Source organism: Chelonoidis abingdonii, chromosome 3 (genome assembly GCF_003597395.2).
Source record: "Chelonoidis abingdonii isolate Lonesome George chromosome 3, CheloAbing_2.0, whole genome shotgun sequence".
NCBI lineage: Eukaryota > Metazoa > Chordata > Testudines > Testudinidae > Chelonoidis > Chelonoidis abingdonii.
This window is the reverse complement of record NC_133771.1, coordinates 52266710-52293859: the sequence shown is the minus strand read 5'-3', so window position 1 is coordinate 52293859 and position 27150 is coordinate 52266710. Positions and strand designations below refer to the sequence as shown.

Below are 27150 nucleotides of genomic sequence, written 5' to 3'. Positions count from 1 at the left end.
TCACTCAGGGATGAGAAAAAATCACACACACTCTGAGCAACGTAGCTTACATCGACCTAACAAGGTATCTACTCCATGCTATGTCAGCGGGACAGCATCTCCCACTGACTTCACCTCCCCAAGAGACAAAACGTGAGTACTAACGTTGCCAGGAGAGCGCTTTACCAGAACCACTAAATAGATGCTGCTGCATCAATTGCAGCAGTACTGATTTAGTGGGCCAGTGTAGACAAACCTCGGGAAGCTTGGGTTCCATTTCAGGTTCTGGAGGGATGTTCTCTAGCAGTCACAAATCATTTCTGCCTGATCCCTGCATGGCCCCTCCAACCTATCCTTCTCCTAGTCCTGTCTCTTACCCACAACTGGCTCCTGGTTCCATTTCCCTTCTCCTCATCTAACCAGTCCCAGGGTGCACTCCTCAAACCAGTTCCAGTCTTCTTGCCCAACCAGCCCTTGTCTCCCAGTCTGGGCTCTCCCTCCAAGATCCACTTTCCTTCCCGCTCTCCGTTCCCAACCCACACTGACTCCTTGCACAGCCAGTCCCAGCTCCCCTATGCTCATTTGATCTGTCTCTCCCCTTCCCACTCCAACCTCTAGTCATCCCCCCATTACCTTTCTTCCAGGGCCCCTTGTCATTAGTCTCTTTGCCCAGACAGTTTCTGTAGTCTCCTCACACCCCAGCTCCTAGTCCGATCAGTCTCCATATCCCCTGCTCATCCCTACTGCTTCTCAGTCTTCCCCCTGCCTCGGCCTAGCTCCTTATCTGACCGCAGTTGCTTTCCCCCACAGTAACCTAGGTAGGAATGCTCTGGCTTGCTTTGAGTCTACCACCACCTCGTGAACTCTATTCTTTGAATGTGGGTGTGTTGACTTATGAGTGTTTAACAGGAGACCCAGTCTGTCGAATGAGGGTCTTGTCAAGCTGACCTGTTGATCCACTTGTGTCCTGGAATGGCCCTTTACTAACCAGTAATCATGAGGCAATGATGGTTAAAAGGTTATAGCCCAACCAGTTCCAGCCTTCCCAGTCCTCCTTCCCTATGACCGCCAGGTTCCTACCTCAGTAATGCTTTCTTTGTTCTTGAAAGGATCTTGTCTTTCCTGACAATGCCATATTAAAATCACTTACCATATACTCATTCATTAGCCTGTTCATTTATAAGCTGACCCCCCCAAAATGGATAGGTAAAAATAGCAAAAAACTGTGACCCTTTCATAAGCCGACTGTATACTTCAGGGATTGGAAAACTTTGGCTTCCAGATCGTCAGGGTAAGCCATTGGTGGGTCAGGATGTTTTGTTTACTTGGAGCGTTCACAGGCATGGAGCCCCTCTGCTCCCTATGGCCACGGTTCGCCGTTCCATGCCTGCAGATGCTCCAAGGAAACAAACCACAATGTATTAGATCAGGGATCAGCAACCTTTGGCCCACGGCCCGCCAGGGACTAGTTTACCTGCTGCATCTGAAGTTTCAGCTGATTGCAGCTCCCACTGCTCCCGCTGCTCCAGGCCAATGGCGGCAGCGGGAAGCGGTGCGGGCTGAGAGATGTGCTGGCCGCAGCTTCCCGCCTGGCGGGCCGTGTGGCAAAGGTTGCTGATCGCTGTATTAGATATTCAATGATTCTATAAAGTTTAAAAATCATCAAATTTTAGTGTAGACCCGTTTATAAGCCGACCCCCGCTCTCTGATGAGTCACTTTTTTACCAAAAATATTTGGCTTATGAACAAATATATATGGTATTCTTTAGAACTCAGTTAATTTTCAATTTTCTTAAAGTTATTCTGTGTTAACTACTTTGGTTATATAGGGACTAACCCCTTCCTCAATGAAATCTTTCAGAGGTCGCTGTAGCATGGCAAAAATAGGTAAGAAATTGCTGACACACCCATTTTACGTACAGCTAAATGTTCTGATTTTCTTCCTTTATTAAAATCCAGAATACATACCAAGTTTGATCAGTGCTTTAATTGTGCAGCAGAAGTAATGCATGCAAAAATAAATTATGCACTTCTTTTTTAAAGCCAACAACAGGGAGAAATGGGGACATACACCCAAGGCTACTGTCAGAGACTAACTCAGGTGCCCAAAATTTATTACTGGTAAGAGCTTCCAGCTTCTCATCAGGATGCTATCTATATCACCACTCTCATTTTGGAAACCTACATTTAAGCAGGTTCCAGTTCTGAAATATTTGTGGGGTACATTCTATTTGGAGCACAGTGTCAACCTTGTCAATGTAGAATTGTTTCATATTATTCCTTTACAATTCTTTGATACTTAGTTCCCTTGAGACTGGAAAAAGGTGTGTTTTTATACAGAGCCATGTAGTGTTCCTTTACATTTGCAGTCATCTTTGTGACATGAGCTCTAATTTAACATTAAAGAAGCTACTTCAAACTTGATTGCTTCCTAAGGGCAAACATTTTAATTGAAAAAGAGTCCTGTGGCACCTTATAGACTAACAGATGTATTGGAGCATAAGTTTTCATGGGTGAATACACTTTGTCAGATGCATGTCTGTTAATCTATAAGGTGCCACAGGACTGTCGCTTTTTACAGATCCAGACTAACACGGCTACCCCCTGATATTTTAATTGCGTGTCAGCAGCAGCTATTTTGTATGAATGTGTAGTATACATTTATTAATATTTTTTATCTTCTTACAGAAGTGAGAACACTTGGGCCAAAATACACAAATGGGTGCCTAAAGTTAAGCTCCTGAATTCATATTTAGGATTTCTGATTGATTACACAGTTAAGTCTTAAAAACCTCTATAAATATTTCAGCAGACTCACTAAGTGCATTTCAGTATTTATTTAGATGTTTAAGCTCTCGCACTAGACTTTACAAGCTGGTGAACACTGGCAAAATTATTTCTCCCACAGAACTATAACCACACATTCCCAAGACAGTATAAATATATGGTTGAACTAACATTAGTACACACCACCATTTTATCAATTACATAATAAAACAAATTATCAAGTATCCAAATATTAAGTTACGCAGCTCAAAAGGCAAAATACAAAATATTACAGGTCTGCTCAGTTGATAGCAGAAACTCAAGGGGAAAAAAAAAACAAAACAAAAATAATCACACTTTCAACAAAGCAATAGTTGGTAAACAACTTTCAAGAGGTACAGTAAAAGAAATTACAAGATCTTCAGAAATTTTATGATTAAGAATTGTTTTTGCTACAATAACTAAGCATTTCTACATTTTAAAAAAATATTTACTAAAGTAAAGGGCATATTCTATACTTCCTGCACAAGACAAAGGCAACATTTTACTAGAAATATTAAATAGCCCCTCCCATCCTTTTCAGGCCCTCTGTTAAGTTGCACATGAAGTGCTAAGATTAATTTAAATGTAAGGCTTTTTGTCAGGAGACATTAAAGACTGTGTGCTTCTGTACAATGTAAAGAATTATTTTCTACATGAGTAACCAGAGAATTGATGTATTTGTAAAATGCAGAGGTTCAGATAATGGAAAGAAAGGGTTATCGAAAGACATCAAAAAAGTCACTGTAAGTCTTAGTAAAAAATCAAAGATTGTGCAAATCCTGATATTCTAGTGCGATTGTGGGAGACAAACATACAGTGAGAGCAGGCAGATTACCATATAGGTCCTATCCTCAATATTGAAATGATTGTAGGAAAAAGGACAATGTAAGGTCCAGATAGTTGTAGTTCATGCATCACAAGAACCACACTGCAATTTACAGAAAAAAAATATAGATATTGTGCTGGGGGTTTTTGGCACCTAAACTCTCTACGCTTCATATTGAGACAGATTTTATTATTGGGAAATAGATTAATAAGATAACTACATGATTCAAAGATAATTCAGTTGATACAAATTATGACCAAGGAGACATTTCAAAGACAGCATACAGCAAAACATTTACTAGTTCTCCAAACAGGTGGATATTAACCTACACAGACAAGTTGCATTTCTGCCATACTTTTAACCTATAAAGACTCCTAAGGAAGCTTCATTTAGCCTATTTATCAGCCCTACTTGTCTTTCTGCAAGTAGTTTGCCTAATTCTAGTTTCCATCCTCTAGCTCCAAAGCAGCAGCTCCAAGGCAGCCTGGCTTTACTGAATACAACAGTTGTTTCGGTGACCATTGGAGTCTTTAAAACGGAGGCGCATTTTGGGATGATATTTCTCCAAATACAGAAGCTGCTTGCTATTAAAGGCTCCACGTCGCTTCCTAAATGACAGAGATAGTTATTAGAAGATCATCTTTAGAAACAAAAGAAGATATTTTATTTCAGAAAGTGACATTTCCTGAAATAGGCTGACCAGATAGCAAGGGTGGGAGAGAACAAGAATCATTAAAAAAAAATCCCAGTCTTTAAGATAGTTGAGGGCAAACAATAGTTAATGGCATGGTAACCAAAGCAAGGGAAATTTGTGTATTACTTTTAAAGGTATAGTACCAAGCTGCAGTCACTGTAGTTTTTTTATCTTATGTAACCATATTGTAATCTCCTTTTCAGATGGCATTCAGAATTTGGTGTTTCAGCAGATGTAGTCTAAGGCAAGGCTTCTGCACACTGAGCATTCTCTTGCATCTTGGGAAACCCTCAAGAGAAGAGTTTCATGTAGTAGGAGGCACTGTCAAAGCTGTTCTTTTTTACTAAAAGAACATTAACTACACTTGCTTAATACGTCATTGATAAATTCATTCAAAACACAAAGTTACTGGAAAAAAATCTTCTACTTTGGAAAAAGTGTACTGCATTTGAACAAGAAGATGGTAGTAGTGATAACAGCACATTCCGTTTATGCAACCCTATAAAAAAGTTGCCACAAATGTGGCCTTTTAAAGAGTTTTGAACATAGTTATTTGGAACCCAACTTTGTCAACCTTCATAGCATGGTTTAAGGCTGACCTATACAGCTTTTTGCTTGAGGTATACCAGTAGTATTCTGTTTTGTTTTAGGTGAGTACAAACCAGGAAGTTTGTGAAAATGGACACAAGACAGACTCAAATTAAAAATGTACAAACATTAAGCTGTCAGAGTGTTAAGAAAAACCAATTCAAAACTAGACTGAACTGTGACAGCATCTCTCAAGTATAGTTAAGATCAGAAAATTGGTAAGTGAAATCATGTATCCATATTTATTCTTGAACACTTATGAAATTTACAATTCAAGAGAAGTTGTTTCCAGCTATCAGTAGTACAGATTCAACCAGAGTTCCAAGTGTATTATTTCTCTTGCATACCTGCCACTCTGCAGATATGACTAAGGAAAAGTATGTATTAATGGTGTTCTGTTTGGAAGCTTATCTTTGCAATTATGAAGCCTAAAAAGTTTAAAAACTGAGAGCCTGAAGCTAACATTAACATTTCATATGGCTTATGTAAATACATCACGTAGGTGGAATCTGGCCTATGGGCCACAGGTTTAATGTCACTGATTTAAAACCTTTAACTGTTTTTTCAATATTACTTAGGAAATAAAATGTACTGTATGTTTAAATCTCAAAAACAAGTATAATAGCACCATATTCTCTTTATTGTCCAGATTTCTACACAATGCCCTTGTGTATATGGGTTGTTTGATAGATCAGTCTCAAAAAGAATAAAACAGACACTAGTTTAATACTTACTGCCTTATAAACTGCACTGCATCTTCATACTTCATTCCACATTCAATCAGTGCAAGGGCAACTAACACTGGAGCTCTGGAAGAATAAGAGAAATCTTTCAAATGTACATGGCAAAAGTTAAATTTTAAACCTCAGCAGATTCTTTTCAAAGCATATAAAATGGCTTTTCTATATGAATTTAAGTCATTTATGTCTTCTTGATTATGACACAGTATACCAATTGTTTTTGGAACTACTCTTAAGAAATTAGGAGAAGCAAAATGTTAATGAGATTGTCCAAAGGTGACATTTCAGGAGATGGAGGACTATGGCATGAGTAAAGTGGCTTCATTTTCAGACTATGCAATTTTTGCAAAAAATCTCTTTGGAGACCACGTTTTCCTCATGTGAGTCTTCACTGACTAACTGACACTTTCAACCCATTTCCCAACTCAGTTTTGTTTAACAGTTGTAATGATCACAACTACTAAGAAAACTTCAAATTTAGTTGGAGATAGTTCTTCTCAATGAAATCTATGCTCTAAAGCAAATTTTTAAAAGAAGCTGCAAGGTGGAATACAGAGAATACCTGGGAAGTTGTAACTGGTGAAAATCAAATTATTTATGCCTGAATATCTTTAAACAAGAGACAATTTTTCCTGGCTTGCCAAAGTGTTCTTCAGATTGAGAAGTATGAGATAAATCAGTCCAAATTGAAATGTTTTCACAGTTAAACATTCAAAAATACAAATTTATAATGGAATATGTAATTATGGCCGAGAAGTCACTTTCGTATCCAAGAAGTTGAATCATAAGTAGTGAAGTCAAACAACTAATATTTGGCATTCCTGTCAAGGCTTGAAAGTCCACTTACATGTCAAAGCTTTACGAGCAATTGCTGTTAACTTCTGCAGAATATGAATTCAATTAAAAAAAATGAAAAAATGAAACTTACAAATGAAATAAGCATTCAAAGAGAAATAGAATTCTCCACACTGCAGACAGCTCCAATGCTGGATACTATCTTGGGCAGCAGAAAGAAAAACTGACTAGTCTTATCTGTTTTCACTGTTATTCAAAAGACTAGGCAGTAACTGAAGCTGGCAAGAATTAGGTCCATTTCACTCTGCTATTGTTTGGGAAAGCTAGAAGCAGCAAACACACATGGGAGCTAGTCACCTGGGAAGACTTAAAACCCAGAGGCCTACACAGGAGGAGGAGAACACTAGAGACACCCCCTCACAGCAGTCAGAAAACTTGAGTAGTAGACACACACAACCAGAAAGCTCTGGGGTGGAAAAGGAAAGGGAAAAAAGGTACCCCTTCCAGTAGGCCAGAGAAGAAAGTCTTGAAATTTAATCAATTTATATGGTAGCCCATGACTAGTAGGAATAAGATGGAGTCCCCAACAAGGATCTAGGGACCGAGCTCTGAGACAAAAAAAAATCTCAACACTTACACTCTTTCCCAGCTACCGGTAGGCAGGTGCTTGATTCTCACCAAATGTTATCTCTGGACAGTGCCATCACCCTCCTTCTCACTATCCCACATCCATCTGTGGCTATAGTTATAAGTCCTCTAGCTACTAGGATTCTGGCAATATTTCCAAACAGGAGGAATGGAAAAAGATAACAAAAAAGGCGTGACACTGGGAACAACTCAGATACCTTAAGATCATTAAAAAGCCAGAAAGGAAATGACAAGAGCAAGGGACATAGCTAGTTGAACTAGTCAGATAATACTGTGAATATATTCAATAATTTTCACTGGTATTTTCTGAATAAAGTATTCAACAAGCTTTTTTGTACTGTTTGACCAGTTCTATATGCTGGTCAGGTACTATTCAGCAAATAGACTAAATATATTTAAAAATGTTCTGCTATTTGACCAGCTCTAGTAGCAAGTTAATATATAAAGAAAAAAAGTTGATAAACAAGTTAAAGTATATTGCTGTTTTATTCCTTTAAGTATCAAGAAACAGTTGAAAAGGCATGAGAGCACAGGTATTTTCACACTATCTACTAGGTTTAGGGCTTGCCTAACATGGTGTTATTCTAGAATAGCTATTCTGCTTTAAAATTCACACACTACCTTAATCCAGAATAAGGGCTGGTGTAAACATAAGAACTAATCTCCATCTTCCAGCCTATAAATTCCAGGTAAATTCTGAGGCTTGACTGCTGAGCACTTATATTTCTACAAAGAAACATTTATGCCAAAGAATTGAAAAAGCCTTAGCTATCTCTGTTCCGAAGGATTATGATTGTTTTAAAGTTTCACTTACCTCCCAAGACCAGCAACACAGTGTACAGCAATACAACAACCAGGTTCTTCACGGAATTTAACTTTCAGGAGGTTTAGCCAATCATCAACAATCTGGTTGGATGGTGGAGCACCATCATCGAAGGGCCAATCCTAGAATGAAAGGCAAATTTCTTCCACATAAAGAATCAGATTTTACTGTAGCTGGGAACATTAGCCACTATGAGAAAGTAAAGTGGTCTCCTCAATTGTCAATCCATCCCTCAATATAACCCTTTAGACTAAAGATCCTGTCGTGAGACTTAATGAAATATAGCTGAAAGGTATGATTTGTATTAGGAGGTAGTTCATTCAATTAAAGACTGACATCTCTCTGTCAAACACAAGTAGCTTTATTCTATGTTTACTTATATTGGTTACTGGAATACAATAATAAAAGTTTCATGCATGTTAAATACATTATTTTTATTCTCTTGTAATGTACACCATACCCCCCCCCTCCTTTTTTGGGAGAAAATCTCATTTTAGTGGCTAATACCCCAGGGACAGTTCTTGACAAGTTGGCAATACAATACCAACAATAAACTAGCTTCAGTGGATATGTATTTAAAGTTTGCTGAACTATCTGCTTTTGATAATTGAAGTATATACTTTCTTTTCAAAATTAAGGTAGTTGACTAGCTACCCTGCTCTCCAACTTTGAGATTTGTACATAGTTTCAAGAGTGTACAAAATCAGATGCAAAGAGGGATAAAACAGTGCTGCTAGCTCAGCATAAGCAATAAAGAAAAACAGGCTTTTCAGTATGCATACATACGTAAGATACACCCCATTTTGAAGTCTACAGTATTATTGTTTGCACAGCAATGCTTCATATGGCCCATCACTGTACTGAGCCGTTCTCTGCTGTGCCCCAAACTCACACTGAAGCAATTTAGAGCAATATGTAGGGTTGCTCTGAACTATACCAGCTGGTAACCCCGCCACTCACCAGCTGAGAACAGGCAGAGCATTGTAGCACTCTGAATAGAAGGTAAGAGAGATGTGTGGCCAAATATTCAGTGTTTCCACTGCCTAGAAATCCAAGGACTGCTCCACACTAGGGGAATTCTTAACATGAAGATTAGGTGGCATCTTTGCACTCCTGGACCAGACATCTGTACTAGCCTTTCTAGTCTCAAATTTTCACCATTGCTACAGTCAGTTCAGTTCCTGCAGTAACAACAATGGTGCAGTGGTTTTAAACTTTTTTACACAGAGACATACCCCTGCCACTTTTGGAATTAATATCCAACCAGAACTCATCTCCCATTTGGCCATATGGAAGGTCTTGACCATCTTGTCCCCAGCATCTGTTCATATCACTGCATTAAAAACCCACGCAACAGTGCAAGGGCTAGTGTAGGAAAGTCTCCAAAGTTCGACACTATAATCTAACCATGCTCAGACAGGTCTTAACAGTTCTATGCTTGGCACTGAAGCAGGTGCCAGTGCCTTGTCTACATTAGAACTCCCCACCACTGAACTGCTAGGGAGTTGAACCACTGTGAGCAATTGCGGGAAATTTTGGCTGTGCGTGTCTCCCCAAATTCTGCCCTCTCCTGTTTTTGTAGCAGAACCACATCGGTTCCAGTGTTAGGGGACCCTCTACTTCCACTTACTGTTGCCCCAAAGACATTAGACCAAATTTAGATCCTAGATAAGTATGATATTCCTATTAAGTTTTTAATGCAAAAAAAGGCTAATGCAAAAAGGCCTGAATTTCCTGTGTTTATAAGCCAACTTTTGGGAAGGGATAAAGCACTATACTGCAGTGCACACTGGTTATCTGTCCACCCTAAACACTAAATGTTGCTCACACCAACTTAGCTGAAATAGTGTTACCAAGTGGATAATTATTCCAGAGTTTCCCTAGCATTGCCTGCAGATTGTTAATTCCTTAGCATAGGCACATTATACTCTTCTATATTTATTAAGTGCCATCTCCACCTACCAAGTACAGCTACTCAGGAAGCATGCTTGCAGGATGATTTGGGCTTTTAAGTGATAAGTCTCACCTTTCAACTCTTTAGTGCCAGGTTCTCCTTCTCCTGGCAATAAAGTTAAAGTAAGGAAGCTCCAGGAGAAATCTTAAAATTAAAGAGTTTAGGTCATTCATGAACTTGCAGTAGACATTAAGAGCTTGTGAATGTTACATGTCTGATAAAGCCTTAAAGTGGGTCTTTTTAAGCCACTCACCAAAACCTGAATGCCTTCTTTTTCCACTGGTGTGGTGTCATACGTAGCTTCACATACTCTTACTACTGTGGTAACGCCATACTTCTTAAGTTCCTAAGAAGAAAAAAATTACCTCGTTTTACAATCATCTGATGTGACTCTCTCAGTAAGACAAAGCAAAAGTATTTTTTGTACTTTAACAGTATTAACATCTTTTGGAAGTTTCAATAAGAATCCCCTCCATCCACCCACCCATTGTCTTCCATTTGGTAAACAATATTTAAAGTGTAGCTCTTGTTATTTTGTTTACTTCATTGTAAATCAGCATCAGATGCTGATCCTTAAAAAAAAAAATTCTCAAAATATAAAGTTTGCGAGTTCCTTAAATTAGTTCTACCTTTGGTAGCACAGAGTTCTAAACAATACATTGTGTATTACAGTAATAACAAGAGGCTCCAAACACGATCAGGATCCCATTATGCTACACACTGGACAGATTAAGAGACGGCCCCTCCTGTGAAGAGTTTACAGTCTAAACCAGATTAGTTTAAATTTTAAGCAACATGTACTTAAAATCTCAACTGGCATTTCCATAGTTAGTTTTAAGACATTACGGGAAACACTGATATGCTTCTTCCTTTGATGCTTTGGGCAAATCACTTAATTTTTGTGACTCAGTGTCCAATCTGAAAAGCAAGCATATTTTAAGCACAAGAGAATGAGCATTGACATTAGTGTTACTCCCAACTGGCCACTGCAGGAGTGCTGCTTGCCTACTGCCAGAAGCATTCAGTGTAAAGTTCGTTTTTACTGATCATCAAGTCAGTAATAATCCTCAGTGAATGCTTCCAAACTGTCAGAAGGTAAACGAGTTAAATTACTCTAGTCATATTTATTCTTTATGGTATGTTAGGAGCTATGCGAAAAACAGTTGCAAAAATAAATCTACATGTTGCCACTGAATGAGAACTGCTGTTATTATTTTTAAAGTAGTTTTAGGGTTCCCCACTCTAATGTTTTAATCAAATGCAAGTACCTGCATCTCTGGGTTTTTATTACTCAGGAAGCTGTAGTTGGCTTTTCAGCCTTCAGCATTTTAGCTGTCTTTAGTTAAAGCAGGTTTCTGTTTGTAACTGGTCGTTATGGAAGCTTTATCTTGCATTGCTCTATGATAGCTTTTTCTTTAAGTTTCACTGCAATAAATCTTCAGCTGACTCTGTTTATAAATCACTCCCTGGGTGGCAAAGACTATAACTGCAGATAGGAAAATAGTCTTCATCTAACTAGCTTCAACATCCCCAGTCACTATGTTCAGTACAAAGGAAACTAATGTGAAGAAAACACTAGGAGACATGGTTTTCTATGGAATGCTTAAGTGATAGCTAAACGTTAAGTGATCCACAATAACTGAGGTACACACATTGTCAGCCTGTGTAACTCCATATTATCTTACCTCTTCTTCCATCCCACTATTGTTTCTTACATTCATCTGTCTTTAAACTGCAAGCTCTTTGGTGGAAGGGACTTGTCTATTCCTTTGTTTGTATAGTGCCTAGTATGACTGGGACTTTTGAACACTGCTGTACTACAGAAGTAATGGACTCATGAATAATCCTGAACTAGAATTCCATGATGAAAACTAAGATAATGAGCAAATTAGTAAAAGAGCCTTAGCTTCATAGTAGATATGAATGAAACACTGATGTTGCTTGCCTGTTAACATTATTTCTCTTATATACTCAGGATCTTATTCAGTGATTAAAGCACAGGAATGAGAATCTGATCTTGGTTACATATGTCTGCCAAAAGTTGCTTGCATGATCAGCAAGACAAAACTTTCCTACAAATGTAGGATGAAGACAAACACCTAGTACACTTTTAATTGAATTGAAACCATGTGACTTTGACCCTCTGGAAGGAAGACATCATTAATTGTATAGAAAGTGCACATACAGTACAGCTTGCAACCACATTGCCCTGGGCTGTGCTGTTACTTACGCAGGGCCAGACTTCCATGGGAAAATCCAAATACTTCAGAAGCTGTGCTAGTAACTTGGTATGTGGCAATTGTCCCTCAATGTCATCACTGAATCAGTGGCAGTGGAGAACTGTGCTGCTTAAAATGAGACAAAGCTAGTGCCCTTACTGACCACTCATTAACAACTTTTTGAAACAAGGAGGAGATAACCTAGACACAGTCAGGGTTCTGCATTTCTTCAGTTAGATCACATATTCTCTGGTTCCTGCCTGTTCTGCAACTGTTTGTTGATGACAGCATCACTATGTTTCACTTCAAAAATGGATGAGGAATGACTTCCATATTTATAATTTGGAACTCTGTAAAGCATGCCTCACTGCTTTAAAAGCTTTTATTTCAGTGGTTTTCATCCTTTTTTCATTTGAGGATGCCCAAAAATTTTGAATAGAGATGCAGACCCCTTTGGAAATCTTAGACATAGTCTGCAGACCTCCCAAGGTTGAAAACTGCTCTGTATTTATGAAGTCTTAAAGCAATATGAAGAGTAATTAAGAGTTGAGTTTGACAGGTTAAAACAGATTACTATTAAATATGAACTAGTTTTAAGCATTACATGTATTGTAAATAAGCATTCCGTCCAACAGATCTTACCTCTACAAATTTGTTTAAGGTTGCATTGGTTGGATTGTGTGTGATAAGAAATCTCATGTTCTTGTAGGTGATTTCCACAGGAGCTGGGCGGTTCATTCGTGCCATATTAATTTAGTTAAAAATATGCAACAAGATTGTGAAAGGGTTACAAAAATTCTAATACAGAAATGATGTAGTGAAACTGAAGTCTAGTTCAATATACTCCACTTGAAAATTTTCAGTGCTGGCAAGTATGAAATTGGGAGCAATGGGAAATGAAATGAACTTCCTAACAAGAAGCAGCAATTCTTCAATTCAGTAATACTGAGGCAAAAAGGCAGTGCGCTGAGGTTTACCCCATCCAGGTCTGAACTCCTTTGTCAAATGCTCTGCCAATTTCAGTTCAACACTTCGTATCCTGGTTAATCGCTCTTAGGGGGGCTTCTTGGTGGAGTAGTAATGAATTTCTACAGTTCACTTGTCTGCATAGAGGTCGTGCTGTGCCTGGCAGTAGTCTCCACTGCCCTTCAGAAACTCCATAAATGTGTGACCAAGAACACCACAGAACTGCTGTAAAGAGAGGAAGGAAACAAAAGCAAGTTACTTCTGTCATTGTCTTAAAGTACAAGTTACTTGAAGACACTTTAATATCTATACAAAAAAGTACTCTCACTTGGAATATCTTACAATCTTGCACAACTAAAGCTGTCCTCAAAGAAATTACTTTTTTTTTTTTTTTTTAAAACCCTAGGTATCTCAGTAATACAAATGAATAATATTTGGACTTCAGAATTATATTTGCAAAGATCAGGGTATAGAATCATATAACTGGAAGGAAAGATCATTTACTCCAGTCCCCTGAACTCATGGCAGGACAAAAACGGCGTTTCTAACTTAAATAATACACCAACATTTTAAAAGTGCCATAAATGAGAGAGTTCTAACCAAACTTTTATTCAACAGTTGTATTTTCAAAAAAAGGCTATCTTTAAGAGCACCCAGAACAATCTGAAGATATTCTTGTCTTGATTTAAAAGCATATCAGAAAGCAGACACTGAAATTATATTAATTGGAGATTAGTGAATCTTTAAAGTCATTAACTTTATCTTGTGCACAATACTTCCAGTATCTGCTGTATATACTTTCCGGTTTACACAGAATGCCCAACCCCCTAAATGGAATTTACATCCTTTAAAGGATAAGGCAAAAACAGAAGACTTGTTACTATAACATATGTGCTTTGAGTGCAAGCATCACTAATTCCCATTCAGTAGAGCCGTTGTGAAACAGTGCCTATTACATAAATTCAAAACTTCCATGTGTTTCCATATGTAAGAAAACATATGACCAATTAATGTTTCCAGAAATAATATAATATTTTAAAAGCTAGGAAGATTAAAGTTGTCTAATGAAGAGTAATGTTGCAAGACAAACATATGCATTTCAACATTACAGATGGAAGTCAGCCAGACTGGGAGTCCACTGAAGAGAGGTCTAAAACTGAAGCATGGACTTCACGTTAGAATGGATGTACACTGTCAGTTTTGTGGGTACCTGCTGGATTTATGCCTGTGTTAGCCAGTTTTATTAGTCTAACTACCACCACTTTCTTCACTGCCAAATCATTAAACAATGCACAACAGGTCTATTAAAGTAGCATTATTCTTGGCCGCTACATTTGCTTTATGCTTCAAAGTGAAGATACCTTATGGTATATATTGCATTGTTGGGCAGCAAAAAGGGATGTAAGGATACCCTGAATGCTGCTTTCAAGCAAATAAGCATTCATATGCAAGCAGGATTACTTGAAAGAAGTAGTAATGTAATTTTAAAAACTTCAGTTACACCGCTACCTCGATATAACGCCACCTGATATAACACAAATTTGGATAACACGCGATAAAGCAGTGTTCGGGGGGGGGGAGGGGGGTGCTGCACACTCCGGTGAATCAAAGCAAGTTCAATATAACACAGTTTCACCTATAACGTAGTAAGATTTTTGGCTCCCAAGGACAGCGTTGTATCAAGGTAGAGGTGTATTTCGTACTTAGTTTACTGTGGAGCCTCAATGCAAGGATCCGCTTAGTGCCTGAACTACAACATTAACAATGCATGTAATGCTTTGCAGTTCTCTGTTTTTTCTTTTATATATCGATAAAAGGGGAAAGGAAGAACTGAGGGGGAAGTAACAAAGTTGTTTAGCTCAAAAAATAATGGTGTGCAGAGCCAGCCACCTACTACCAGATAACTATATTATCTAGAGGTGGATATAAAGGTGCAGTTTCCACCAGAGACAATGCCTCAGGAAGAAATCTAGCCATCTCCAAATTACTAGGCATAGGGAGGATACAGGGATTTCAATCAAAAATTCTAACCCTGGATCCTTCAAGCTACACAGCAGCCAGACTTTTAAGTATAAACAACGTGAATAAAGTTCCACCCTATCCACTGGAGCATAGGAGCTTTGTTTCTTCACCCTATCCAAAGTGTCCTTGACAATGAGATGGTCTCTGTGTTCTTCATTGCCAAAAACATGGCATCTTAAACAAAACAAAAACATCCACTCATCCACACAGAGAGCAAGGTAACTATCTCTCATGCCCTTCCCAAACATAAGTAGCATGAAAACTGACATGATTAGGGAGTTTTACTGTTGTAAACTGGATACTGATCATCAAAAGTGACACAGACTAGTGTCTCAACAGAATTTCTGGCTAGCAGAACTTATAGCTATAGAGGTACTAAAGCCATCTGCAGATTCAACAGGACTACAAAGCATTAGTTGACCTTCTGAGATATAGCTGAATATAATCTCCTCAACCACAATAGCTAGGAATTCAGGATTTAATGAAAGGTTGTGTATTGCAGAAATTGATGGTGTAAGTCATATTGGCTACTGTCAACAGATTTGAAAACTTGACAGAATAGACATACTTTATGGTTTAAACTGAGCCTTGTCTTCAGTGATTACACACACCAATGCCATGCATGAGTTTTCATATAAACACAGAGTGATATCAAGCATTTGACCTTGATACTTTATTATGTCTGAAGTCAGACCAGAGGCTTAATTGACCCTTCTGGAGAACTGTTAAAGAGCTATCATGATTAATGTGACTTTGTCCCTTCTGATCCCGCATAACGCTCTGGGAATTAGAGGAATTAGAGGGAAAGCACACGAAACCATGATATAAGGAAGGCCTCTTACAACAAATCCAGTCTAATGCTTCCCCTGGAACAAAAGATTAAGCATTTAGTATTATCCTTGGTGGCCAACAGGCCTATAACAGGATGTCCCCGCAATGGTGGAATGTCAGCTCTATGATGGACTTCTTTGGTGACCATTCATGACTGACTGCCTGCTTAAAGAAGTCTGAGACTGTTGCTGACCCAAGGGAGGTAGAGAACTATGGGGATTATCCCACATTGCTGACACCATGTGCATAGCTTGATGGCTTCTTGACAGAGGTTGATGAATGAGTGCCTCTCTACTTGTTCATGTAATACATTGTAAATGTGTTTTCTAAGCTCTGGCCTTCTAAATTTTGTAGCATGGGTTGGAATGTTTGTTGTTCCAGGGCATACATGTTGAGAGCCAAAAGTCCTTTTGAGAGAAGGGCTAGATTCAGAAGAGGAAATTATTTAAACTTTTAGGTGCCCTACCGCTTAATGGAACTCACAACCTTAAGACAGGCCCCCAGAGCCCCAACAGAATACCTGGGGAAAGTTAGGCATCTTAAAAAAAGATTCACAGAAGTCATCAAAACTAGCCAGCAGGAAATGCAAAGAAGAGGGGTGTGACACAATCTCCACCTCCTTACCACTCAGGATTCACAGCCATGAATCTTCTCCTGGAGCTAGGTGCCTGAATCAAGTCAGCACTTATACTTGCCCTCTATCCCAGTGGTCAGTGCACTCACCAAGGATATAGGTGTTAAGGCATGAGTTAAGTGGCAGTGCACCTGCCCACCAGCAGAAATTTAGACACATAGGGAACTTCAGCAGTGGAAATGTATGAACCTACAGGGTTGGGCGGCATCTGAACAATGATTTTATGAATACCAGTAGAACCTAAATGTTGGATTTGCATGCAAGTACCCCCCACATCAAGTTACCTTTAAACTAGAAAAGTCATGTCTGATCAGTGTCATCCTGAAGGAAGAGTAGAAAAGGGTACCCCTTAGTGAATGTTTTCTGGAACTGTAACAATGAACGGGAATCTAATTTAGTTCTAAATTTGCTAGCAAGACAAATCACTACCAGGCGAACACAGCTAGTTATGGGTGCATGACGACATAGACAGTAAGAGGGAAATGAAGAATGGTTATGGCCACCACTAGGAAAAGAGGCATGGGGGACTAGGCCTGCACCCTGCATGACTGGTCCCAGACATTGCTGTTCAAAAGATTCCAATCTTCATGTAACCAAAGAGTGTTATCCATACTGATGTACATGAAGAAGAGATACTATCCATGCTTTTCAGTCATAAAATTGACCTATTCCTTGGAAGAAAACTTGTCCATATATCACTTCAAGCAGAAGGTTCCCAGTGCCTGGAACACAACATACCATATGCTGGAAATGCTTCAAGGTGGAATGATGTTCTTGTGGTTAAAACGTAGGACTGAGCTGGGAGACTGCCAGACTTCCTGTATGACTGACCAAGACAAGTCATGTAAACTCACAAGTAATCTGTTTCATTATCTGTACAGTGTCTTCCTACTTCACAGGTAAAGGATGCTTAATTTATTAACATGCTAAAAAACCCCACATACATGTCAGTCATTCATTCTCTAATGCTTACAAGACATGTGTCTACTCAGATACTCTCAGAGAGGTTAGTCCAAATTAACTGAAGATGTGAATTTAAAGTGTCTTAAATAAACCCCATTTAATTCTTGCGAGGATGCTCTCATTCAGGCTATGTTAATTCTGAATAAGTGTCCACACTGATGTTAAATATGATTTAACTAATCCATTTCAAATTCACACCTTCAGTTAATTTAGACTAACTTTCCTGAATGCCCCCATGTAGTCAAGCCCTAATTCTAAGTTACTCCTTTCCTCTTAGTTGTCCAGTGCTTCCTGTCCACTTCTCCAATTGTAAAATTATTCAGGGCAAGGACTGGTTTTTTTGTCTTGTACAGTATCATCTAAGCATATTATTGATAGTTAAACAGCAAGCCACTAGAATCTTGTTGGCTTAATTAAGCATCTTCCATCCTTTTGAAATGAAAACCTGTTACACAGACATGGTGATATATATATTTGCAGATTCACGAACCATAAATCTTTGTAATAGCAAGATTCTGTTTCTCACGATTTAAAAAAAAAAAAGATTTTTTGCCTATCAAATACTGTATTATCTCACTTCTGTTAAATTAATAGTTAAACTGCATATTTGAATACACAAACATCGGAGGAGAATTGTAAGCATAGCCTCTTAGCAACATGGGCTGCATATGTAATTAACTAAATCTTAACTAAAATTTGTATTGCTGATATAATAGGATAACTTGCTTCACTAATTTAGAATTAAGTAATTATCAAAAAAAACCCCAAACATTTCCATATATTCAAAGCAATGCACTATTTAGTGAAGAGCCTGTAGCTGGGGCCCATTTTGAAGAGAGGAATGAATTTTGTTTAGTTGTGGTCTGCAGGTCAGAATATAAACTCAGTACTTCCTACATATCTCAGTCCACAGCAGATCTCCTTTTACATCAGAGTGACATCCCACAGAGACCAAAGAGAACAGAGCTTTTGTTTTACAACTAAACTTATCTATTCAGTATTTTATTGACGCATTCAGCATCACTCACTGAGAAAATATGCTCTCCTCTGGTCTGCTGCTATTTTTCTGCTCTTGGTTTCTCTAATTTCCTTCCCTCCCAACCCTTTTCCCGTTCCATCTGCTAAAGAGATCAGCAATGGAATAATTAACATTGCACCCTTAAGTGTCATCATTGGGCTTCCGAGTTGACAGCCCAATGAGATTAGTAGATGAAACAGGTGGAATTATGACTGCTGAGTCATTGTTTCTGTCAGTGTGCAGATTCAAGTAGACATAACACTGGAAGGCTCCCTCTGGAGCCATGAGAGCTAAACACACTAGGAAAAAAAATTAGAATCCTAATATGTCACACAAGTCAGATATTTGACTACTTCTATTGTCTGTAAAAATACAGCTGGTTCGCTATCAACTGACACGTGCATAAAGTATCACTGCTTTGACTTTCAAAAATTACCATCTGCTAGTTGCTTTGTTTAGCTTTTGCTTTCCTCCAAGCACTCCCTCTCTCCCCCTTCACACGCTTTCCTTCTTTATTAGTGATACTTAGTCTCTCATCAGAAGTCTTAATTAATTAATACCTTGTGAAGTAGCAAATATTAAAATATTGTCCATTATACTGATAAGGTAATGAAGCAGAAAAATTGTCTGTCTTTACTGTGACTTTGTCAGTTAAAGCTCCTGACATTAATCTTTTCATTTACTCACAAGACAACCCACCTTGATATCTCTTGATACTAGATACAACTATAACAATGGGACTATAACAATGTTTAAAAGGGAACTGGATAAATTCATGGTGGCTAAGTCCATAAATGGCTATTAGCCAGGATGGGTAAAGAATGGTGTCCCTAGCCTCTGTTCATCAGACGATGCAGATGGATGGCAGGAGAGAGAGCTCTTGATCATTGCCTGTTAGCTTCACTCCCTCTGGGGCACCTGGCATTGGCCACTGTCAGTAGACAGATACTGAGTTAGATGGACCTTTGGTCTGACCCGGTATGGCTGTTCTTATGTTCTTAACTACAACAGTCTCAGTCAAGTTACCTGGTACATTCACAGTAGATGTCTAAATAACATGCTCTGTAATTTTCACTCCATGCATCTGAAGAAGTGGACTTTTTACCCACAAAAGCTTATGCCCAAGTAAAATTGTTAGCCTTTAAGGTGCCACAGGACCCCTCTCTGTTTTAACCAACATTGAGCAAGTCGGGTATTTTTGAGTCTGCAAAGAAGCTACTGGAAGTTGACAATGCACTTATGAAAATACCTATATTAATAGGTGGTTAAAACAAGGCTCTCTCGACTGACGTCCCCTCTCAAAGCAAAAGAATACAAACAACAAAGGGGTTCCACCAATCTAGTCAGAAGCAGACTAGCTAGACACTTCAACAGAGAAACAGGCCTCATATTTCTTGGACAAAGGAGTGCTGCACGAGGAGTCTGTGGCTCTGGTTTCCCAGCCTGACGTAGGTATGTCTCTAACAAAGGCAGTCACTCATCGGGTCTGAGCGGGGCTATCCATGGGCCTGGCAGTAAGTTGCACACAGCCACGAGTCACGGCTCAATCGTGACTTTGTAGCGGGGCTCCCCCTCCCGCGTGTAGTGAGTCACTTTCCAGCCCTTGGCTCCCTGTGACACCGCCCGGCCGGCAGACGCCCACGCCTCGTCCTCGGACAAGCCTCGGCTTGTCTCGGCGCTTGCCCAGCTCGGATCAGTGTGAATCCCCGGTCAGTCACCCCGCTCTGGTCCCTTCCACACTGGGAAGGGCACCGGGGGGCGGAGGGACTGTCGCCCCCGGCGAATGAAGCGCGCCAGCTGGGCCGGACGAGGCGTTCGGGGACGAGCTGGATCGATCCCGGGCCTGAATCACGCTTCAGTCAGGCTCCTGACACGAAGCCATTTTGCTGGCGGGGACCGGTCGCCTCCCGGGGCTGCGGGGCGTTGGTTGGGCTCGGCCGTTAGGGGCACGGAGAGAAAACAGCGGCTGGACACGCACCGAGGGGAGGCGGGTGGGGCCGGCTGCAGCCGCGCTCACAAAGCGGCTTTGTGTCGAGCCGCCTCCTTGGCCAGGAAGGGAACCGGGGCTGGGGGGGCGGGGAGGGGGACCCAGAACTCCACCAGCCCCCTCCTCTGCAGCCAGCCCAGCCCCGTCCGCTACTCCTCGCCGGAACCGGCAGAACAAAGATCCAATATGGAGGAGCCGGGAGAGGACGAAGCGCGGGTGGCCCCGGAGGCCAGAGCCGGGCACACGGGCGGGGGCGGCGGGGCCGGTACTCACAGGAATATGGTTACTCATTGAAGACTGTAGCCTGATCATACAGCCGGGGTGCGGGCGCCACCGCCGAGGGCAGGAAGAGCAGAACCAGGAGGAGCTGGAGGCCGGGGAGCTGGCGGACGGGGTGCGGTGGCGAAGCGGCACTGGACCATACAGCTGCGACGGCGGCAGCAAGCGGGCAGCTCTGCAGAGCGCGGTGCCAACGCGGACGAAGCTGTACGGGAGGGGAGGGGACCCGCCAGCGCCGCCTTCCTCCCACACTGGCGTTTCGTGACACACACTACTCCGTAACGGGCGTCGCGCGCCACCAATCAGAGCTGTCGCTTGGGCTCCAGGGGCGGGGCCTAAAGTAGAGAGGCGGGGGCGGGAGGGTGTCGCGTGACGGAGGCAGCCGGTGAGAACCGGTTAGTGAATGAACCAGCCGTGGCCGGGTTGGGGGCCGGGAGCCCAGGAATTGCCTCACAGTGGGGTCAGAGGAGAAGCGGTCACTGCAATGCCTCGTGTCTCCCTCTGACTGGCCGGCCCCAGCTGTTCCAGGGGACAGCGCTATGACGCCTCTACTGGCCTGACCCGCCGCTGGCGGGGGGTTGCGCTTCGCTCACACTCATTGGTGGTGGGCTTTTAGCGCCCGTCTGAAAATACCCCAGCCCTGCCCCGTCTCCTGTACCTGAGGCGCGGGGTGAATTGGAGCTGACTGGGAGCGGAGGCAGCTCGGGCAGGGGTCAGTGGAAGGGCTGGGAGGGAAACACTGCGCAGGGAGGCAGAAAGGTCATTTTACTTTGGTGCCTTTTAGCTAACAAAGGGGTAGTTACAGTCCCTGCGCAGCCCACTGGGTGCCAGAGTCCTGAGTTTTTTTAACAAGCCTGCGCTGATCACGTATATGAAGAACCACAGATCTGCAGGTGTGAGGAGAACATCCTGCATGTCTATTGCTCCTTTACTCCTGAAGGAACCCCAGAACTGCGAATGAACTAATAAACTACACAGAGAGATGGCTTCATGCAGCACTGAAAAGCAGCCATCTCTCCCGTGATATTGTGGGAAATACCTTTAGAGAGACAAGATGGATAAGGTAGTATCTTTTAATTGACCAACTGTGGCATCATTAAATCATGTTACTGATAGAGGAATGTGTAGCACAATCCATAGCTAAATACCACCAAGCAGGGAAAACACCTTAACATATATACCTTTATGTGTGCCAACTCCACCTTTATACATAATTGCCTATTTTAGCTTCATGGTTGCTTCTCATACTGTTCCAGGTTAAACTAGTTCAGTCCTCTCTCATCTGTAGTATGAAAGTGTGACCTGCATAGATTAATTCCCAACATATATGAGGCTTCATTTTGGACTAAGAAACCAGACTGCTCAGATTTGTGTTTAAAACTCAGTATTTTCTACTGCATTATCCAACAACTCAGTTGTTTTGCCACAGTTTCCCTATGTCACGGGTCGGCAACCTCTGGCACGCGGTTCGGTGGGGTAAGTAGCTCCCACAGGCCACGGTTCACCATCCCAGGCCAATGGGAGTGGCAGGTAAGTAGCTCCCTCTGTCCGTGCCACTTCCCACAGCCCTAGCGAGCCACGTGCCAGAGGTTGCCAACATCTGCCCTGTGTTGTACTATCACCTGTGATGCTCTACCAATGAGAACATTAGTACAGAGAAGGCTTTGGTGGCCCCTGGCACTTTAACAACTGTGTCATATAGACCTGTTCAGACCAGGGTTAGACACTGTGATAATTAAAAGGCCAGCGTCCACCTGAAACACTCTCCCACTGTTGCCACTCCATTGGTGGCAGTTACAGTTGAAAATTTTAGGGGGGAAAAGATTGGAATAGACACAGACACTCTATATTTTGGGTAAAAATGAGGAATTCAGAGTAGAGTCCTGGGAAGGCTCAAACAGGCCCTATCCTATGCTGTTTTTCCTCTAACAATACAGGCTTTTGTTTACTGTTTTCACTGCACATTAGACTGATCAGGGCTTTAGGGATTAAGTTACTTTCTTCCTTAGTATGTTCCAGTACCGTTACGGTATTATGGTAGCTTATACTATAGGTAAGGGTCACTGGCTATTCCTTTGAAAATCCCTAATTCCCAAAGTAGGAGGAGGTTAGCCCACACAAATATCTACTGTTGGAACTATTATTATGTATTATTTTTGTTATAGTGCTAGTCATGGACCAGGATACCATTGTGCTAGATGCTATACAAACACAGAACAAAAAGACAGCCACTAGATTTTAGCATTTTGGCAAAAGATGGATTGTGCTATTTTAAAGATGAATTATTTGTGTAGCGTAGCACCTAGAGGCCTCAGTCAGGATGGGGTTTCTGTTGTATTATGCACTACATAAACAGACAGCTACAATCTGTGTTCCAAGTACGATCTGAAGTCTGGTCTACATTTAAAAGGTTGGCATAGATACAGTGCTCAGGTGTGTGAAAAATTTACATTCATAACAGCTGTAGCTATGCTGACCTAACCCCCAGTACAGATATGGCCTAGGAATGCTTCCGTCAACGTAGCTACTTCCAGGCCTGGAAGTGGATTATCTATAGTGAGGGGAAAAACCCTTCCCCTCACGGTAGGAAGCATCTAATGGCTTTTTAAAAAATAATGAAATAAAAACATCTCACTATACCTGGCTTTTCCTGAGCCTGTACTTTCTTGTTGATGTTGCAGAAGAGGTGGATCTTGGAGGGATTTGAATTAGAAGACAGTTTGGGAAGTGCATTTCATGCATATTCATAGCATAGAGGAAGGTGCAGAAATACTTTTTGGAGGATGCAAATGACCAAAGCTAATATAATTTACGGAACAAAGCAAGTGTAGAAGGGGTGACACAAAAAGAAATAGAGAAGATGAGTACAGAGGGGCAGAGCTCTGCGGGCTTTGAAGGTGAAAAGAGGGATTCAGAGGAGGGTGACATGGTTGGAATGACAGGCAAGGATCTCTGCAGCTGCGTTTGAGTGAACTGAAGTGTAGAGAATGTGGATATCAGAACGGGCAGTGAGAAAAAGTTATAGTTATGGTATTCAAAGACAGGAAATGATGAAGGCCTAGACAATAGTTTGATTAGATTTTAGAGACATTATGGATAGGGCCTTACTAAATTCATGGTCTATTTTGGTCAATTTCACAGCCATAGGGTTTTAAAAATAGTAAATTTCATGATTTCAGCTAATCTGAAATTTCACAGTATTATAATTGTACTTGATGCATAAACTTCATGAAAACTACTGAAAAAATTGTTTGCTATTACATTACCTTTTATATTGTGTATATCCCTGTAATTAAGTTACCTATCAAACACAATTGGAGCCTTGGAAATGTAAATGAAGAAGAGTGCTAAACTCAAAGCAAGGGCCACTCTGTTTGACAATGGAAATTCAGTGGCCCACATGGATGAAGACATCGTTCAGATTTTCTTCTATGAGCAGAAACTACAAATACTGATTCAAAGGAATAATCCTTATCTCTGACTGTTTGAACTTTGATAGGGAAGATACCAAATTAAAGTGGAGATCCCCAGAAACATCTGTATTCCCTGAAAAGATTTTAGGGAAACTGAGAGATTACTACATCTTCGCTATCATTTTGGATTTATGAACTTTGACTCACCTGTTAATGTAGTTTACCTGCTTTAACCTCTCAATAACTCTCATTTCTTTTCATAGCTAATAAATCTTTAATTAGTTTATTAGAGAATTGGCTGCTGTGTTTTTTGATGTGAAATCCAGAGGACCAAATTGATCCGGAGTAAGTGACTGATTCTTTGGAATTGGGACTAACCTGATGTGGTGTGATTTTTGGTTTACATAGCCTTTTATCACCAAGTTCAGTTTTCTGGATGGCAAGATAGGCTGGAGGATCTAAGGGAACTGTCTGTGACTCCAAAGTAAGACTTGTATAGTGATCCAGGAGTTTACATTTGTTACTGGCTTGGTGAAATATAAATCTGCCCTGAGATAGGCACTCAGTTATTAGCCACTTCAGACAGCATGACATCGGTATTCCTATATATATATACACACACAAGTTATACCAGTATATTTTGACATGCAGACAAGACCTTATTATTTACTGTAGGATTCCTATTCAAGACAGATTCCTTTTCAAGACTCAAACATTTTACAATTATAATATTATATTTTGAGGACAGATTGATTTTTTTCTCACTCTGAGAGGTGGAAGTCCAAAGCATGCTTCTTGCTTCATCCCTGCAGCACAGAATGATGAGGAAGAAAACTGTAGGATATCAAGATTACTAACATTATTAAACAATGCTGAGGAAGTTCACCTATTTCTGTGCACTACGTGGCTGCTGCTCATTTCTGTAATAATATGTAGTGAAATGTAAATTGGACCTTCATAATAAGAGTAATTGACCACAGTTGATGGGGAAATTTAGGATTTTCTTGCATAATGAAAACTGTTTCGGTTGACGATGACAGTGACTTAATAGTATGATGATATATATCGAAATAGATTATTTCCTCTCCCCCCATCAGAGACACTGGGCCTCTTTTGGGTTAAGCATTGTATGAAAGCATCTAAACACAGAGCTGAGGAGCCTTTATGATACATTCAAATGAAAAAACAAAGAGGTTGAGCACATATTAAATATACAGAGGATAAGTAGATTGGGTTGTCATTTATTCAAGATCAAAGTAGAAGCACCCCCAAAAATAACAGCACTTCTGTCTAGTTTTTTTTTTTTTTTTTTACTGTTAACATTTGATAAACATGTCTGGTTTGATAAATTTAAGTAGTTTCATTAAGTTTAATAAAATCATTAGAAACAACACATTCTGGATGGTGGAAAGAGGTTCATTCAGTGATATGGTAACACCCTGTTAAATAGAGGATTTGATTATTATTATGTTACTCCATAAGATTTCTTAAACCAAAAAGTAAGCTTATTGTTTCAATTATAATTTTGTTTCTGATATTTACGTAGCAATTATTTCTAAACTTGTTGTAATATCCTAAATAAATAGTTTTGGGGCTTTTGGAAAAAAAGAAGAGATACTATATATGTCAACTTCTTTATCCATTTTAACCATACAGGGCCTGATCCTACAAGCCCTCTGTATGTAGAATTCCAGTTGAAATCAGTGGGAGTTTCTCAGCATCATATGAACTTTACACCAGTGTTGTCAATGTAGCTGTCATAAACTACAGCATCTCCTTCCATTGCTCTTCACAGTGAGAAAAGGAACCAAGAATTGTATGGTCTACGATAACTGGTTTTGAGCTCCATTAAACGTACTTTAAATATAGTACATATTTATGTTTATTTCAAGACACTTTTGAAAATTTGGCCTTAAAATGATATGCCCAGATTCACACAGCAAGTCAGTAGTAGACCCTATCCTCTAAAAGAGCACAGCTGAAATTTTCTTTGCTGTGACAATGTCAAGGTGGATGATACATTTTGTTAAGAACACTTTAGAATGTCTTGCTGAGAAACTTGACAATGAGATTTGTGATACAAGAGGGCCAGGGAGCAGTGGTAGAGTGCTAGAGGGGAAATATATGAGCCCAAGGCTAATTAAGGTGTGGTTCCCTGGAGACTAGGAAGTGTGGCTACAGGTTAATTGGAGCACCTGCAGTCAATTAAGGCCCTGTCAGGAACCTAATAAAACCCTCTGCTCCAAGCAGTCAGAAAGAAGGAAAGAGCACTAAAGCTTGGAAGTGTGCTGCTAGACTTGAAAGAATAGAGAACAGAAGTAAGGGAGACTTCTTCCCCCAGCATCTAAGGACCAAAGGTACCCTACTTAAGGGGGAAGAAGGTAAGAATCTGCAGGGGCTGGGGCTCAAAGTGAGGAGCAAACCCAGACCCCTCCCCCTGCTTCTCTCCTTTTCCCACCTTCCTGGGCCACTAGCGGGGCCCTCAATGCCCCAGGTGCAGGGGGTGGCATCTTAGGCCCTGCCAAGAAAGTGCAGGACCCACCATACTAACATTGGCTATCTTGTCACAGTGTTTATTGCAGGCCTACAAAAACATGTATCAGTTGAAGAGTGTCTTCTTTATATTAGCTCTTGGAACCCTTGTTTTCTGTAAACTAAGCAAATCTGAAGATTCATATATTTCTCCTTGAAGACTGATTTCCACACAGGTACCCAGTCTAATTCTTTTCTTGCTGTTTAACCCCTCATGTACCTCAGGGCTCTCCAGCCTGCTGGATGTAGCCACATTTTCTCCTTCTAGACAAATGGTTTAACCCAAAACTATACAGTTGGGTAACTCTCTCAATATAGCAAATGCCCTGGCATGATCTTCCTCTCAAAGCCTTCAGAGCCCCTTTCTATCTCCTCATGATGAATTCTAGAGCTTAATTCTTTCCTCACAACTGTCAAATTCTGATATAGTT

General features: G+C 40.5%; 2 protein-coding genes across 3 annotated transcripts; both read right to left on the bottom strand.

Annotated features, from left to right (window-relative positions):
• Positions 1–2801: 2801 nt before the first annotated feature.
• PTP4A1 (protein tyrosine phosphatase 4A1) lies at positions 2802–12822 on the bottom strand. 2 transcript variants are annotated; one of them, XM_032796351.2, is made up of 5 exons: positions 12717–12822; positions 10109–10201; positions 7893–8023; positions 5630–5704; positions 2802–4221 (listed from the first exon to the last, which is right to left on the bottom strand). In XM_032796351.2, exons 1-5 carry the CDS (start codon positions 12819–12821, stop codon positions 4104–4106), a joined length of 522 nt encoding a protein of 173 aa, XP_032652242.1. In that variant the 5' UTR covers position 12822; the 3' UTR covers positions 2802–4103. The 2 variants fall into 2 exon arrangements, with proteins under 2 accessions (XP_032652242.1, XP_074919839.1); XM_075063738.1 differs by having other exon boundaries at positions 2802–4217.
• Positions 12823–13169: 347 nt separating this feature from the next.
• On the bottom strand, positions 13170–20849 carry LOC142046557 (uncharacterized). Its single transcript, XM_075063739.1, has 2 exons — positions 20769–20849; positions 13170–13265 (listed from the first exon to the last, which is right to left on the bottom strand). Exons 1-2 carry the CDS (start codon positions 20805–20807, stop codon positions 13170–13172), a joined length of 135 nt encoding a protein of 44 aa, XP_074919840.1. The 5' UTR covers positions 20808–20849.
• Positions 20850–27150: the final 6301 nt, after the last annotated feature.